This window comes from Micropterus salmoides, unplaced genomic scaffold, assembly GCF_014851395.1.
Source record: "Micropterus salmoides isolate LMB-PRFRI ecotype aquatic unplaced genomic scaffold, ASM1485139v1 Ms_hic_scaffold_13, whole genome shotgun sequence".
Taxonomy (NCBI): Eukaryota; Metazoa; Chordata; class Actinopteri; order Centrarchiformes; family Centrarchidae; genus Micropterus; species Micropterus salmoides.
Window position 1 is genome coordinate 732,098 of NW_024040374.1, and position 18,350 is coordinate 750,447.

General features: G+C 42.6%; 1 protein-coding gene across 1 annotated transcript in view; it reads left to right on the forward strand.

Annotated features, from left to right (window-relative positions):
* The first annotated feature begins 257 nt into the window (after positions 1-257).
* Positions 258-18,350, forward strand: part of niban1a (niban apoptosis regulator 1a) — a 40,435-nt gene continuing 22,342 nt past the window's right edge. The window contains exon 1 of the mRNA XM_038714974.1: positions 258-440. Within this exon, the coding sequence (XP_038570902.1) occupies positions 386-440 (55 nt within the window). The 5' untranslated portion in view covers positions 258-385. The remainder of the gene's footprint in view (positions 441-18,350) is intronic.

Below are 18,350 nucleotides of genomic sequence, written 5' to 3' on the forward strand. Positions count from 1 at the left end.
ATGACATCACTCAGGTTATTTTTCTTATCACTCCTCCAGACCAACACAAGTCTTCGCAGACTGAGTTGGGCTAATACACTGTGTCCATGTGCAATGAAGAAGTGTGTTTATACTGTGCATTTTAAATAATACACTGAATGTATTATTTCTCTGTGTGAGAGCGGCTCCTAACTCAACTGTCACCGCATCAGGGGTGGTTTCCAGGCGCCTCTAGGGTAAAAAGTGAGCAGGCATTCCTGCCGGAGCGTCACTGAATGACACACTGTTCAGAGGAGGAGGAGGAGGAAGAGGAGGAGGAGGAGGGCCTCCCTGCCTGATTCACTGCTGCAGATCGACGTGACGGTGTTTGCGCCCTACCTGTTGATCCTCTCCAGGCAGCAGCACCATGGGGAACTCCGCGTCCGGTCTTCTGGATGAGACCAAATCCGACTACATTAAAGGTAAAAACTAAAACGTGTTGGAGCGAAGCGGCGAGGACGCACCGCCGCGCCTCATCCAGCGCGGAGAAAACACACTGCGGCTCCTTTCTGTTGGGTTTTTAGGGGACACTTCCGCGACTCTCGCTTTGTGTTGTCATGGAGCTTAATGTGGACTTGTTAGGGATAAGTGGAAATCTGTAAATCAGTCAGAGAGGCGCGCGTCTTTGTCTGCGCTTCAGGAGGATCCGTGGATTTCAGCTGTTGTCCTCCTGATTAGTCAGAATCAGTGTCTCATTCATGTCTGAGCTGAAACCCGCACGTTCATATCACTCAGCTGAGGGTTTCGGTGGGGTCAAATACAGGGTTTAATTTCACCCCAGCTTGTTTTCAGAGAACCCGAATCTCAGTCCGCCTGCTGTGGAACCTGTCTGTCTGGTTTGGATCTTTCCACATAAATGTTCTCCCACACTCCAATTCACCATCCTGCAGGCACTTTGTCTGACAGTTAAAGACCTCAGCTGGGGGTTTAATGTTAATGCTGCTGTCGGTGTTTACAGCTCAGGTTGATGTGGCGCTGATCTGGCAGCTCCTGCCTCTTCAGTCCCGCAGGGGAAAGCAAAGAGAGACCTGTTCCCTCTTTTGTCTCGTGTCTCCTCTGCTGCTGGGTCTGTCCACGGACAAAAGATGCTCCTGTTGTTTTGTTTGTTGTGTTTGAACGACACAGGTGTTCATGCAGGGAAGGTGGCCTGCATGTGTGCAGCATTAAGAGACCAAATCAGACAGCTGATTCAGAAGTTTGTCTTTAAATGTACACAAATGAGCCAGAGGGATGTTTGGTGACCAGCAGAAGCGCTACACCAACAGTTCTTTTGTATGCAGGGCTGATCTGGACTTTTTTGGGGGGGGCGTATACAGAATTTGGTTAACCTGAGTTTGTTTGGTGACAACCTGGTGGCTGAAAATCCTCAGCTGCTTAGTTCACTTCAGGTCAGGAGTGGCCCCATGTTTGTAGTGAGTCGTGTTGTGGTCATACAGAGCTCACCATCTGAATTACTCAAAGATGAATGCCTGGCTATGTTCCAACATCCCCCACACTTGTTCCTCAAATTCTCAAAGAGGTCTCCAACCATCCAGGTAAAGACTCGCTCAGTCTGCTGCACACATTTTCAAATATTTGTAATCTGTGACTATGTCTCAACAAATGCACAATATCAGGAGAAAATGAAACCCTCGGGAAGTCGGGAAACGTCAAGACAGCTCACGGTCAGGTGGGGAGGGGGGTGGTGTTGGAGGAACAACAGGTGTTGTTAGTTTAAGGTTGAATGTTGAACAGCTGGACTCGTGTCAGTGGTCCTGTGCTGTTTGCGTTGTTGACCTGGGTCACAGGAATAACAGACAGGGTCAGTGCTCAGTGAAGCTGTTGCAGAAAAACACAACAAAAACAAAGGTTAAAAGTCAGAAAGCTGGAAAAAAAAAAAAAAGAGGCGAAGCTTAAATGATGGAGAACAAAGACGAAAATGGCAACAGTGACTTAAAACGCAGAATAATATGAATACAAATTCCACCGTGTCTGTTGTTGGTGTTGACACTGGTTGTACATATGTTCAAAATGGGAATGGAAAAGTAAGAATATTGATCGTGTCCCATGGGTTTAGTTCTGTACACTCTGTTTGTCACCAGCCTCACAGGGATCCTCAGTCTGCCTGCTGGCTCCTCTGAATGTTCTCTACATGTTCAAGGCCGGAGGAAACCGGCTTTCAGACTCTTGCTTTTAGTTTGGGGTCCTTTTGGGTGGTTTTATCTCCTGCAGCTCATACAGTTCTGTGTGTGTGTGTGTGTGTGTGTGTGTAAAAGCAGCTCGAGCCCCAGTCTTGCAGACTTTGGGACACGTCTGTGCTTTCGCGTTCGCCTCGTCAGTTTTTCCTGGCTGCCGTTCAGCGGAGGGCTAACTCAGAGCAGCGACACTGTGCATCCATTTGTCACGGTGAAAACATTCCTCTCTCAGTCAGTAAAATGTGTGTGGAGGGTGGAGGCTGGTGTGGAAGAGTTTGCTCAACAATTGGTGCTAATTTACTGGGTTGGGATGGATGAAGTGAGCCTGCAGTCAGTACAAATGATTCATGAGTGAGTCCAGTTTGGGTGGAGGCCGATCCCTCGACAATGAGGCACATTTTAGATGGACTATTTTGATAATCAAATCAACATTTAGTCATTTTTCACCGTTCATTCCACAGCTCCAGCTCCTCACTTGTGAGGATTTGCTGCTTTTTCTTTATGTTTGTCTTTATGTTTTAGTGAATTGAGCATTTTGGAGTGTTGGTTGAACAAAACAAGCTACAGTTTAAAGCCTTTTATAGATCAAGTGATTCACTTTTTAATCAAGGAAATAATCAGCAGATGAATTGATAATAAAATAATCTTTATTTGCAGCCCTGATCACAATCATCAAGAATAATATCACAATAAAGCCTTGTTTTTTTTTATTTTTAGTCCACTGACTTTTATCAAAATAGAAAATGGGTGTTCAGTGTCTGACTAAAGAAACTAAAAACCTAATCATTAAAGTAGCCAAAGAATTCTAGTTTTTAAAAAGCAGACAAGTTGGACGGTGCTCTTGCACGCCCTCCGTTTGAATTTAGAACATTTGAAATGTCTTTTCAAACTGATGCACCAGGATACATTCTTTAATACCTCTGTCTGTCTGTCTGTCTGTCTGTCTGTCTGTCTGTCTGTCTGTGTGTGTTTCCCTTGGAGAGCTTTTCCCCCACACCCAGTTAAATAAATACGCCACTTCTTTAAGCTTTCATTGGTCTTCTAATTAACAGACTGGAAAACAACATGGTGACTGTCAAATTTCTTCTAAACTCTCTTTAGCAAAATCAGGTTTGTCACAGCTTTTTGTTTGGAGAGGAAAAAAAGGGCTGTACATGTACAGAACTGATTCAGTTTTGGTCTGTAACTCCTACTTTAAATGCTGGATAATGAGGTTTTGGAAGCCATATTTCACTAATTGCTCCAACATGTGTCTCTTGGGCTTTATGGATTCTCAGGGAATATTTTCCAGGCTGAAATCTTAACAGCAACAACAGAGTTTGTGAGATGTTTGGTTCCGTGAGGCTGTGAAAACAGAGATCCCTTAAAAAGAATTATACCAAACCTCTGGTAAAGATGTTATTTACAGTTATGAGGTTTAGTATATGAGTGTCCTTAACATCTGGCAGAGTGGTTACCAAACAGAGAAGCTCAGCAGGGTGCAACATCTGCTGTGTGCAGTTTCTGCAACAGTTTCCTTTAGACCAGTGCTCATTCCATCAGGGCCTCTCAGTGACTCATGTAAAGGGATGGGTACCGAAGACCGGTCTTGAAGTGGTACTGGTTCATGATGGGTCAGAACTGGAATAAGATGATAAGCTGCTGCTGCAGTCATTCATTCATTCATTCAATTAACATTTTCAGTTTGTGTACTGTTAAATAAACCTGCGTAGCCGTCCGCTAATAATAATCGTGCAACTACAATGTGTTTACATTCTGCACAATACATCCAACAAAGTGGACAGGTTGAAATGCTCTCACAGTAAATTAAAACGCAGCTACGGCTGCGTGTATAACAGCTGTTATACCCCCCTCAAACACTCGTTATCAGACAGAACAGCGCCACCGTCGGACACCAGTACACCCAACACTAATGTTAAAGCTGCCCTTTGTGGTTTTTCTAGTGTAACAGTACTTTCTGGATTGGTAGCGTTCTCCTGTCCTTTGGGCAATAAGCAGCTACAAGTTCTTCGTCTTCTTCAATAATCTTCTTTAATCGACACCGAGATGCATGAGAGTAACTACACACACGTCGTAGCACGTTTTCAGACTCCGTCACAGTCCTCTGTCTCCCCCTGGAAACACGCAGGTGGGAACCAAAATACTCTGAATCAACAAATGACAAGCAAACAATTACTGTGTGTACTAATGAACAGGCTAATTCTGCAAGCCCAAATAATATTATATTACTCCTGCTGTAAAATAAATCCTACCACCTTATACTGCAGAGTTTCATAAGCAAAATAAATTATTATCAGAAATTAAGTAACCAAAATCTATAATGTATACAGTAACTAAGGTTACGCTAGTAAACAAACAGAAGCTACGTGTCCATTCAGTGTGTCTTACCAGAACTCACTGTGTGAATCCTTGAACGCATTTCCTTCCTCATAAAACCTATGCGAAGTAGGCTGCAGCTATCCACTATTTTAGTAATTGAGGATTCTGCCAATTCTTCGATTCATCGAGTAATCGGATTTGAAATACTTTTCCTCGCTGCCCCCCGGTCAGCTGTGTCACTCATATCACTGTAACGTTAGAACCCAAACTCACGGACTGACCAGTGGGAGAACAATGACAACAAAAGCATGTTTATACATTTATAACCGAGTATTGTGCCTCACTTTTGATAGCCTTTATATCTAGATGCTTTCTGCTCAGATGCTGAAGCGTTGCTGTTGTTGTAGGCTAGTTCTGTTTTACGGTAGACACACTGTACAGAGTTGAAATGATCCCATACTTTGGAGAATTTCTGTATTTTTCTTCACGTTGTCTTCACTTGTCATTGTCGTATATTGTTCACACCATGTTTAGTAGCCTTCAGTCTTCTTCTTCTCTGCCTTTGTTGGTGCATTGCAGCAGTCGGTCAGTGGAATGGGGTGAAACCATTGGCAGGACTGTGGATCACATCACCAGTGTGTGCAGCTCAAGAGGTCAAAAACTCCACGGGGAACTTTGAACTCGGTTGGCTGTGACGCTCCGATGGTTCCTGCTGTCAGATTTAAGCAGCTCTCTGCTCTTAATGTCATGCTTTTTCAAAGTTAATTGTTTTTGAAGCGGCTAACTACATGCAGGATACTGCGTCCCAGCAGGTGGTGATGAAGGTCTGAGACTCTCTGAACTCTTCCTTTTAACTGCTTTTCCCATCAACAAAATGTTATTGCAACTTTAAGTTCACTAACATGGCTGTAGCAGTAGTAGAGATTCTGGCATTCCTGGTCTTTTGGTGTTTTTTGCTGTCAGTCTGACATTGTTCACGCTGTGTCACTCTGCCTCCAGCTGCAATTACACAATCCCTCAGATATTCAGAGGAGCTGTGAGACTGTGAAACTTTCCCCCTTTTTAGATCTGAATCCCACTGCTGTGCACAAAGAGAGGAAACTCTGCTGGAGACCCACCTGTTGTTTACTCAGACTGTGTCCACACAACACAATTCTCTGCTGCCATTCAACTTTTCACCACGGAATCAGCATTGAGTAGCCAAGAAAGAATGTATTTATGTCACTGAATCTGTATGAAAGGAAAGGACAACACCATTGACTGGAACTATAAAACTTGGAGCCACATTACACCGCTGTAAATTCTCTAATATGAAATTTGTAAACGGGCTCTTTACCCAAATTTGTCACGTACACAATCCTCAATCAACCAAGCATCAAACAAATAGTTATTTCCTGCTTTACTGCACGATGTGCAGAATCATTTGAGGTCGGAGAGGGTGAGCTCTATAAACAACTCTCACCGCTGTGACATCATGTGCAGAGAATTTTGTCTGCCGGTGAATTGATTTTCTGCACTACATGGCCAAAAGTATGTGGACAGCCACATGTTGAACATATGACGATGACAACACGGACATTAATGTGCTGCTGTATCAGCAACCTTCTGGTTTCAGTCTTTCCACCAGATGTTGAATGTGATGCAGGGATTTGTTCCAACTTAGACACCAGAGGTCTAACACAGATGTTGGGGATCAGGTCTTGCTCGCAGTCGGCAATCCAGTTCATCCCTAAAGGTGCCGTATGGGGTTGAGGTCAGGGCTGTGTGCTTCCACCCCAAACTGGGAAAACCATTTGTTTATGGAGCTGCTGTGCACAGGGACGCGCATGATGGAAGAGGATAGGGACAAACACAGTCTGCTGACACAAAGCCGGAAGAAAACTGTTGTCTTTAGTGGAACCAAGAAGCCCAGACCAAAGCCACGAGGGCTTTCCACATTTGGCCATCTTCAGTTCTTGTCTCTTTGAAGTTTGATCTCAGTGCAGATGAAGATTGCAGCCTTACAGCTGAAAGGAAATGTCCGTATGCAGGTTATTTTGAGTGAAAACACGAAGAATGGAAGACAAAATGTCAGCAGAAATTCAGAACTGGGCGTCAAGACCTTGACAGTCTTACTTGACACCTCCCAGGTATGATGGTATGTGAGTGTCAAACAGGCTTCGCAGCTCGTAAAAGTCTCTGACTGACAGATTAATTCATTATCCTCAAATAGCGAAGCAGCTACTTTGTTTTTGTGGCATTTTTTGCCCTTTATTGGATATTGACAGGTGTAGAGAGAGAGAGAGAGTGAGAAGTATGACATGCATCAAATGTCGCCAGCTGGAATAAAACCAGAGACGGTTCAAACCCTGTGGCCACGCGGCACGCGCTGTAACCAGGGCAGTAAAACCTGTCCGGTCTGTGAGGGATGTTTATTGATGTAATCTTTCCAAGTGCAGATCTTAACCATTGTTCACGATTCCCCCGTCTTGTGTCTCATATATTTTCTCTTTGAATACAAGTCGCAGATCTAAGCAACCACTTAGAAAGATACATCCCTGACCATCTGTGAGAAACACCGTTGAGAGGAGAAGTGGAAGGTGTTTCCTTTTGATGGACACCTCGCTGTGTGTGCGTTTCAGGTGATTAGTTGTTATTGCATATGTATCCCATGATGGTCACTATGCGTTTGTCGGTCCACATTAAAATATCCAAACATGTCCTGTTATTAAAGTAAATGTGGAGGAACAAGTTCTCCGAGCACTTTGATGATCTTTCTAATCACTTTTCATTGATTAAATTGGCCCAATTATTCACTTTTCTTAAATTCACATGATTTAAAGTTCTCGAGAAGACTTAAATGAACAATCACATTATGTTGAAGTGTAGGAACCTGGAAGAGCAGGTCTCTCCAGTGAAACGGAGGCTGCTGCATCACTTGACTGTGACTCATAGTTTACATACCAACATACCTGTGGCGTGTTGTTCAAGGTTGTCTTAAGGAAGGATAGTAAAATACAAGATTTCTAGATGACATTTGACCTTTCAGCTGTATTTCAATGACTCTGTTTTGACACTACCCAGATTCTGCAGAATCTCCTGGGGGTATATTTTGCTTTTGACAAAAGCTGTTACACCCTTTACTCACACAGCAGGATGATTCTGTGGGTTAACGTTTAAGATGCCACAGATGTAACTGCTGCTTTACTTACACCTACAACACAGATAAGTCTGTAGGTGTGGCTCTTCGGGTTTCATGTTTTTTCTTCATGTGCAACTGGTGTAACATCGTCACATTGTCCTGCAGTATTATCAGTGTTTCGCAGCTGATCCATAACAAACCATCCGCACAACTTTTCCCTCCCAGATAAAAACACATTTGATTCATTTTATCTCGTGTTAGTCTCCGACCTTCCTCTGTCCTCAGTCCTGTCGGCCACCCAGGACTCTCTTTGAAGTGTTTAATCAGCAGACTGTTAGAGTGTTGCGTGAGTCCCAAATGTGATAAACTCTATTAATAGATTCATAGTGGGAAGAATGTATACCATGGAGGGATTAGGAATGGTTCTCTGAAAATACACCTAAATGGCTCTGCGAGTCTACCCAGAGGAGGGTGTTATTGGTAACAGACAGGTTGCACATGCTTGCAGAGCAGCACACACACCAAATATCAACAATTTATCCAGCTGATTGGCTGATCCGGTTCTTGTCACGAGGCAGATAGAAACGGAAAAGTAAAAACATACTTTATTGTCACACTTTTTTTAGTATATGTCACAAAGTCTAAAAGAAACAGCCACGCAAATGACCTCCTTGCATGTTTGTGCAAACTGGAGAGGCGTGTTCCAGACTTGCAGGCAGGAAGTCCCGTTGATATGTGAATGAAGAGGCTGGACATTTGTTGGCACTCCTCACCCTACAGCAGCAAGGCCCCCGCTGGGGGGGGGGGGGGGGGGGGGTTTGCATGCTGTCTCCACGCCAGGTGCTCTGACTTCCTCCCACAGGCCACAGACATGTAAGTTAGGGTGAGGTCACATATCACGATTGTTAGGATGTTTTAAACTTTATCGATTCTGATTCTACTTATGGAATCTGGTTCTGAATCCAACCTCTTCATTGCATTTATTCAATTAGCTGATGCTTTTTATCCAAAGCGACCATATATGTCACGCCTCTGGAGCAACTAGGGGTTAAGTGTCTTGCACAGGGACACATTGGTGGACGTGTCACACCCGGGTCTCTCACACCAAAGGCATGCGTCTTATCCACTGCCCCATTACCACCCCTTCACCACAGATCAGTGACCTTCTTCCTCCTTGATCATCATCCCCTTCACGGCTAAAGAGAAAGGAGTCTCTGTACTAGAGGGGGGTCTCTGGGGAGAAAAATATTTACCGTAAAACTTCAATTAACAACGAGTCTCAAATGCCTTCCCCCGTTTCCTGGCCTGGTGGGGGAACACAATTTGACACAAAAAAGCAGCTCGCCATTAGACGCCTGGTCTGGTTTTTAGAGAAGTTCTTTGGATGTATAAAACCTCTTAAACCCCGTGGGGTCGCCCGCTTTAGCTGCTTAGATCATTAGTACAAATATTAATGTTTAAACGTATTCAAACGTTCAGATCATTTAATGAAACAACAAGCCCCAAAGTCTAATTCTTATAGATTTACCGGTGTAACCTGCATGGCTACAAGAGATGAAAAGAAAGAGAAAGGCGCCGACTCCCGTTACCTTTGAAGCGCTCGTTAAGTCCGAATGTGTCCGTTCCTTGATTAATTATATTCCTTTAGTCTGGAAGGGTCCACTGATCAAAAGAATCAAAACGGCTTTTCTTAAAAATGAATCCAAGTTGTGAATCTTTACTGTCTGCTAACTTCTCCCACACTTTCCTCATCCTGCACCGTGTTGTTGTTTTCGTTACGTTGCTGCCTTAAAAATAAAAGCGCATAAGCAGTCTGTTGGAGCTAGATCAAAAGAATGACGTGTATTTGATTTTATTGGATAATTTTTATTAATATATAAGTAATATTCTGTTTGAAATAAATAAACTGTTTCTTAGTAGCCTATTTCAGTTTTGTGCAAGAGGAATTAAAGGCCTGTCCCAAATAAAGGTAGGATCAATTCAGTGAGTTTTAGCAAATCAAAGTTTTATGTGAATCATCTGTAGCCATCTCTGGTTTCCCTTCAGTATTTTAAAGGTGAACGTCAGCTCACCTGTGTTTTTTTTACCTGAGACGTTGCTACTGTTAGCGTTAGTTGTATCTGGGGAGAGACAGCGATACATTGATCACGGCGTGTTCCTTCAGATTCACGGCGTGTTGAAGGAAACGCTTCGTCATGTTGGAGCTGCTTCCTCCCTCGCAGCAAACCTCCTTACGGCAGCTGGTGCATTCTGCTGCGTCCTTCTCTCTCTCTTTTTTTTTTTTTTTTTTGTGAAGCTAAGCCAAACTTTGGAGCGTTTTTCCAGGACTGGAAACAGAAGGACTCTCTTCTTCATGCTTTATTGATGTAACAAACAAGGTGACGTTAGGTCGGCGTAGCAGCTCCTGGCAGATAAGAGACACTTTGATGGGCTGTGAAATGAGCTGAGATATGCAGAAAGTTAGGAACCGAGAAGCAGAAGCTGAACACACGGGTCTTAATGAATCCACGGTTCTTATAATGTAATATGCTAAAGGTTCCAACTTGGATCCGGTTCTCTATACCCAACTGAATTTAAAACATAGAATGTGTGGTGTTAATTTTCAAGTTTCTTCTCATTAAGATTATTTTGAACACATTTGATAGTTAGATCTCAAATCTGTACTGTGGATGTCACGTTGTGGGAGATGTCATTATAAAGTGGTAGAAAGTAGCGTGGTGAGTGAGTGAGAATTGTTGTTCTTGTCTCATCTGAACTTTTGCTATTTTACTGTTTTGTCTCTTTCTCTGCACAGCTTGCAGCATTAATTAGACAAACAGAGTATAATGAATGCCCACTTCGGTACCTGAACATGCAAGAATTTGTGTTCTCCTGGGAGTGAGAGTACCGAGTGGGACGACATATAAAAAGCTAATCAATTTATAACGCACAACAAAAAGATGGGAAACAAGACAGTTCAAAATAAGACAGATTAAAGATTAAAGTGTCCCTAAACAGACTCAAACGCCAAAGAATAAAAATGCATTTTAAGATGAGACTAAAAAGTCTCGTTGGTGGGGGAAAATCTGATAATCAAGCGAGGTTGTTTTCATACGAGACTGTGGGATGGCTAAAAGCGATTGGTTTGATGATCTGTGGGGGCTGGAGATCCGAAATATAAGATGGGAGCCAGTCCGTATAATGCCTTCAAAACAATTAACAGCTCCTTAAAATCGACTCTATATTTGACTGAAGAGCAGCCAATATTGGGGAAGATAAGGTCCCTCTTTCTTGTACCAGTAAACAATCTAGCAGATGCATTCTGAAGAAGCTGCAAGCGTGATAATGACGAGCGACGGATGCCAAAATCCAAAGAACTGCAGTAATCAGAGAGGATATAAGAGCATGCAAGAGCGCATGGATTTCAGTTTTGCTATAGTCCTCAGATGGAACTATCTGCAAAGCCGAGTTTTATAAATAATACATTTTCCCAAAGCTTAGACAAGCAGTGTATGTCTACGAGATGAGCTGGGCAGGTTCGGGCGAGTAACTTTCATTGGAGTTAATGGTCACCATGTCATAACCAAACTGTTTACAGGCTGGAACGCCCTTCAGGAATGAGCCTACAAAAAGAAAGCTCACACACAGTATGTGACTCTGCGACATTTATTCCAACTAGGTCATAATGTCCTCAACATAATTACAGTGTGTGGTTAACATGGCTCCACCTTTACATCACCGGAGTAACCACATTATTAGTCCACATATAAACACGCGGATGTTTGCGTGACTTGAGTGCTGCTGATGCGTGGATGTGTCTGCATGTTTCAAGTGGAGGCCTGTCTGCTGTGGTTAAGTTGCTCTCCACGACCCCATTATGTTGCTTTTTATGACGCTTTTGTCTTTTTGGCTTTATGTGCTTGTTCACCACTTTGCATGATATTCAGTTTTAGTTGGTGTGAGTGTTTTTTGCTCGATGCCAGGGGACAGAAAGCGAGAGGCAGGCAGATGGCCCTCACTGGTCATTTACTGTCCTGCTGTAATGCTGATTAATAAGAACTGGTCCTGGAAAAACAACAAAAACAAAGCAGTAAATGTGAATAATCAGTGATTAAACAGTTTTGTTTATGAAATGTAAAGTTATCCAACGCCAAACTGATTTCTTAGCGACTGTATGGTAGCAAAGACTGACAGTAATAGTAACATGGGCCATAGGAACAATAATAGTACCAGTGCTACAGTACTTTAAAATTCTTAGTGCCCTATTGAGTCATAACTCCAATCCGAACACAGACATGATCCATGCGATTTAGATTCAGTGTGACTTACACTTATTATCATCATCATTATCAGATATCATTAGCATATTAAATTTAATTTAAAAAGGCGCCAATTCATAAGAAGTCAAAACACTATCCACACAGAAATACAAAAACAGTAAAAGTGCTACTGATAATTATGGTAATATTAGTGTTAAAAATAATAGGACTAATAATAATAGTGCATCATGGGAAATCCCCCAGCAGTCTAGGCCTATAGCAGCATAACTAAGGGATGGTTCAGGACTAACCTGAGCCGGCCCTAACTATAAGCTTCATCTAAGAGGAAAGTCTTAAGCCTACTCTCAGGCCCCGTCCACACTGCTGCGTTTTCCTTTTAAAACGGAGACCTTTTTGCTACGTTTGCATCTCCCATACAGACCACAATGGCAAAAAAACGAATACCTAAACCGGATAAGTTTGAAAAAGCAGCCTCTGGGTAGCGTTTTAGTGCGGACGGGCAAAAAAACGAAGGACTTTAGAAACGCAGACGCTCAACTTTGGCTCTCTGATTGTGTCTTATGAGTCATGCAAAGCAGAAACACGATGCTGCTGACAGAGTTTTTGACTTGGTATTTTTATAGAAATATTTTGTACTGTGCAGATAACACTTACAGCCTACACTTGTACTGTGCATGTTTGCCGTATTTACTTTGCGGGGACTCCCAGTCTGTTTTCCGCCGCTTTAACTCCCATGTTACATTGAGTTACAGTCCCAGCTCGTTATTGGTCCATGCAAAATAAAATCTGGTGCGGTTCTGCATTCTTTGACCAGTCTCAAACCATCTGCTTCATGTTTACACCGGCACGTGCATGCCCAGTGAACGTGAACGGCAAGTAGGTGTGTGTGTTTTCAGTCGATTTAATGTAGACGGAGATCAGTTCCCATTAAGGTCTGCCACTATGTGTTTGTTGCTCCACATTAAAATATCTAAACATGTTCTGTTCTTTCTAGTATTCCTTGATTAAATTTGGCCTGATTTTTCACTTTTCTTGAATTGACATGATTTAAAGGTCTCGAAGACTTGAACACAGAGTGCTCGCAGGTTTCATCACATTATGTTGAAGCGCAATAGTTGTAAGAACCTGGAAGAGCAGGTCTCTCTAGTGAAACCGAGGCTCGTGGTGGAGCCGCTGCGTCCCTCGACTGCACACAGCTGTGACTCAGTTTACATACCAACATGCCTTTTCAGTGAAAGGATAAGTTGGCATGTTTTCAAGGTTGTCTGAAGGAATGATATTTGACCTTTCAGCTGTATTTCAATGACTTTGTTTTAACACGAACCAGATTCTGCAGAATCTCCTGGGTAACGAAAGCAGTTCAAATTTTACACCCTTTACTCACACTGCAGGATGATTCTTAACGTTTAAGATGCCACAGAGGTAACTGCTGTTACTTTACCTACACCTACAACGCAGATAAGTCCGTAGGTGTGGCTCTTCAGGTTTCATGTTTTTGTTCACATGCAACAGTTGTAACATTCTGCAGAAGCTATAATCAGCAGATCTTCTGTATTCAAGCTTTTGAGAGGCCGTCTGAAGGTGTGTCTGAATATTTCATCCCTCCTCCGGCCAACTCCCTGTGTTTGCATAAGCAATTAGCATGAAAAGGGAATATATTAAACAAACTATTAAATTTGCATATAATTTTCATAAACAGCAGCAGAGCGACTGGAAGAAGGTCGACGGTCTCGGCCATTCAAATCGACTGTGAGCAGCGTGAACCAAGATGAACCCAGAGGAGGAATCACTGAAGAAGTTGTTCCTCCTGATTTTGCGCTGTTGCTTCTCAAATTGCAGAGAGTGAGTCAACTTTCTGTCACAGCTGGCAGCCAGAGTAGACAAAGCCGCCTGAAGGGTTGAACCAGCTGACAAATAAAATCCATTTTCAGGGTGTGGAGCTGCAGTGCAGAGACGGAGGAGAATGTCACTTCTCTGGTGTCTGTAAGATGAAACCTGCAGCTTTATGATCCTTCCTGAGTGACTCACAGCTTCTACTTTATTAGACAATCGTTAACCTTCAACCTGACTGGATGCTGCAGAAGTAGGACAGCAGGCAGAGTCTTTGTTTAGGTCTCTGTGGGGGACGGGGTGTCGTCTTGTTGGACTTCTCTTTGGGGTTCCAGGGATCATTCTGGGTGTCTTTCTTGCCTTGATCAGTACACTGTATCTGTCTGCCAGGATATTTTGCCCTGGCTGACAGTTCTTAGATCCAAACTAGGACTAAAATATGAAGTTTGTGGTCCTGAAGAAAAGGTCATTAACAAGAAAGACTTTCAGAGCGCGTCAGACTTTTTCCATTAACATGTAATTATGCATCAAAAATCGCACACCACACGTCAAGTAGCGTTAACATTTACAGTCTCCTCCAAAAGTATTGGAACGGTGAGGCAAAGTCCTTTTGTTTTTGTTGTTGACTGAAGACATTTGGGTTTAAGATCAAAAGATGAGACAAGAGTTCAGAATTTCAGCTTTTATTTCCTGGTATTCCTGTTAAACAACTCAGGACAAAACACCGTTTGTATTAGTCCACAGCATTCTTAGGTGAGCAAAAGTAAAGGAACAAGTAATCTTAAAGTAAATAACATTTAATATTTGGTCTTGCAGTAACTGCCTGAAGCCTGCGACCCATCGACATCACCAAACTGTTGCATTCTTCATTTGTGATGCTATTCCAGGTTTTTACCGCAGCTTCTTTCAGTTCTTGTTTGTTTCGGGGTGTTTCTCCCTTCAGTCTCCTCTTAAGGAGGTGAAATGCATGTTGGGTTAAGGTCAGCTGATTGACTTGGCCAGTCTAAAACCTTCCATTTTTCCCCCTGATGAAGTCCTTTGTTTTGTTGGCAGTGTGCTTTGGCTCATTGTCCTGCTGCACGATAAACTTCCTCCCCATTAGTTTCAATGCATTTCTCCGTAAACTGGCAGACAAAATGTTTCTGTCCTCTTCTGAATTCATTCTGCTGCGACCATCATCAGTTACATCATCAATAAATATTAATGAGGCTGTTCCAGAAGCAGCCATGCAGCCTGAGCCGTGACATCACCTCCAGCATGCTTCACAGATGAGCTTCGGTTCATAAGCACTTTCTTTCTTTCTCCACACTTTGGCCTTTCCATCACTTTGCTAGAGATTAATCTTGGTCTCATCAGTCCATCAGATTGTGTTCCAGAACTTTTGCGGCTCATCTCTGTACTTCTTTGTAAAATTTCAGTCCGTCCTTGCGATTCTTCCTGCTGATGAGTGGTTTGCATCTTGTGGTGTGGCCTCTATATTTCTGCTCTCTGAGTCTTCTTCCAACAGTGGATTGTGATACCTTCACCCTGCACTGTGGAGGTCGTTGCTGATGTCACTTCCTGATGTTTTGGGGGTTTTCTTCACAGCTCTCACCATATTTCTGTCATCAACTATTGTAGTTTTCTTTGGCCGACCTGTTGGACGTCTGTTGCTCAGGACACCAGTAGTTTCTTTCTTTTTCAGGACGTTCCACATTGTTGTGCTTGCTCTGCCCAATGTTTGTCCAATGGCTCTGCTCGATTTTCCTTCTTTTCTCAGCTTGACAGTGGCTTGCTTTTCTCCCATAGACAGCACTAAAGGCATTCATGTTTCTCGTTTTTAACAGGAAATGCAGTCTTTATAGGTTTGAACCAAGGATGAAAACTTAGACTAGTCATGCAGAGCTGTTTAATGTTTGGACAATCAACCTAAAAGGCAACAAGAAACATCTGTCAGTCACATGTTCCAATAGTTTTGCTCACTTGAAAAATGGGTGGGTTCAAACAAACGGTGGTTTGTCCTGAGTTGTTTAACACATCTAGACGTGAATACCAGGAAATAAAAGCTGAAATTCTGAACTCTTTTTCTCAGACACATCTTTTGATCTTAAACCCAAATGTCTTCAGTGAGCAACAAAACAAAGGAATTTGCCTTACTGTTCCAATACTTTTGGAGGGGACTGTATATAGTTTTTTTTGTACTGGTGATGTCACTAGAGGAAAAGTCAGGGGGTCAGCAAAACATTTGGATCATCTCCCCAAACATACACAGAACATTTAAAGCGTGGTGCTGATGAGGTGGTCTTAACGAAATCACCATCCACCAATGAAACGGCATCCCTGTGGGTTATGACTGGTCAGGAGGTGGAAGCTGCCCACGAATGGGAGCAGGATGTCCACTCTGATTAGCTGATTAGTGGGTGAACGGCCTCTCTGCGGTCAACGGGGAGACGACAGACAGAGCTAACCTTTTCACATGCTGCATTGTTCAGGACTGAGGAAAAAACAAGGAGGTCCCCTGAGCTTCCCCGTCAACAGCTTTAAATTGCAGCTGCCTTACTTACACTGTGAACAACAGTCCTTTAAGTCCTTTACCTCCTCAAAGGGAGTTTTTGCTTGCCTGTGTCGCCATGTGCTTACTCATGGTGGGAGCTGTTGGGTTAGTAATTTCACAAAGAGTACGGCCTAAACCTGCTCTGTACGAAAAGTGCAATGAAATGACCTCGTTAGAAATTGCTGCTAAGTAATAAATTGAATATAAAATACCCACAGATAAATAATCCTTGATAAACCCCCGAAAACACGCTGAACTCCTTCTTCTGTTGTTTTTATTTATATAGTTTCTAATTTTTATAAACACTAATAAATTCTGCATAACAAATGATCAGATTATAAAGGTGGTGTTACAAAAGTGCTATTTAAACCTCAGCTGTATTGTTACTACACTAACCCTACTTGTCTTAGTTTCTTTTATAGAGACATGATACTTTATGATAATGTTGGAGCCCATTTGTATTAAAGTAAAAATCAAGAGATTAACTTTGATGCTCACAGACTTTGTTTCTGTTTCTCTGCCCTGCAGAAACCTGAAAGAAATACTGATGAAATGTACTTTTCATTTCATTTTCAAACATGCGTCTCTATAAACACGTGTCTAACCCAGGCATACAGTGTGATGGAGCACCGCAGGTCCTTTTGCCATAGTGATGTGCAGCCAGTCGATGTCCGCTGTAAAACATCCTGCCGAGATAATGACAGAGCCAAAACCCCCGACATCAACGCTCACTGTATGATGAGAATAAACAGCAGCCGCACGCTGCGGCATGTTTATCCATTAAGTGGAGGGTGTGTCAGTGGGAATTAGCAATAATAGTTTGTGGATATTGAGCATTTAAGTCTGGGTAAATATTGATTTATTTTGTCCCGGTGATGTGGTTTGCAGTCGCGCTGAGAGAAGACAGAAAATGGGAAAAGTACTCCAGTAACTTTGACAGAGTGTTATTCTGTCTTTGTGCTGAGCTTTGTTTTTTTTTTCCCAAAGAAACCGAATCCCTCCGCGTCAGGAATCTGGCCTGGTTTAAACAGAGAACAGTGTGAAATCTGAGCGGGCTTTTTCTGTTTCTCTCAGTAATCATCTGAATGTACTGCCAGCAGTCCTAGGTTGACAGACCACAGCAGGGACTGAGGACGGAGCACAAAGTGAAAGGGATCTCTGGTTGATGCTGTACTGAACAGGGAGAGTCTCGCTGGACGCTTGTAATCTGGATAGAAATGACTCACCCGATCAGCAGCCTCAGTGACCTGATTACAGCATTAATGCGGCGATCACCTTGGGTACAGTTTGATATCATCTGGGGTTTGTTCTCCAGACTGGGGGAAGACTTTGGCATGTCTCAGCACAGAGGAAGAGATGGAAAATGAGTGTAAAGATGAGCTCAGGCTTTGTTTTTAGAAAGTGTGTGTGTGTGAGAAGAATTTTGGCAAACGCAACGTTGCACAGATGTCCAAAAAGTTTTGAGCAGTTATGACAGATTCAGCTCTTTTTTTTTCTTTTTTTCTAACTGCAAATGAATCTGAAAGAGAGAGTTCAACATTTTGGGGAATACTCGTACTTGCTTTCTTTCTGAGAACCAGTTAGCCTAGCTTAGCATAAGGACTGAAACCGGGGTGAAGCAGGTTGTAACTGTTTAGTCTATAAGGTCAAATATATAGGTCTGCAAGATGGATAAATAATGAATTCATTAACAAGAAGTTAAACTGTAATCTATAAAATGTCAGTTCTCAAACCCCGAGATGACAATTTAAAATGTTGTGTTCAGTCCAGAACTCAAAGACACTCAATGATCTCACACAATGATATAAAACAGAGAAAAGCAGAAAATCCTCCCGCTGGAGAAGCTGGAGCCAGAGAAGGTTTGGTGAGTTTCCTCATAAATGACTTAAAGCGGTGGTTTCCAAATTCTTCGGTCATGTCCTCTCTTCGGAAGCTGAAAAGAAAATCAAACTGTGATGATATAGGGGAGCCAAATAAAGTTTTAGAAGATCTATGTATGTTTCTTTTAGAGCCTGACCGAGAACATTTAAGGATTTTAAAATCTGGCATTCCGATATATCGGCCGATAATCTTTTTTTCCCTTCTTTTGAGAAATG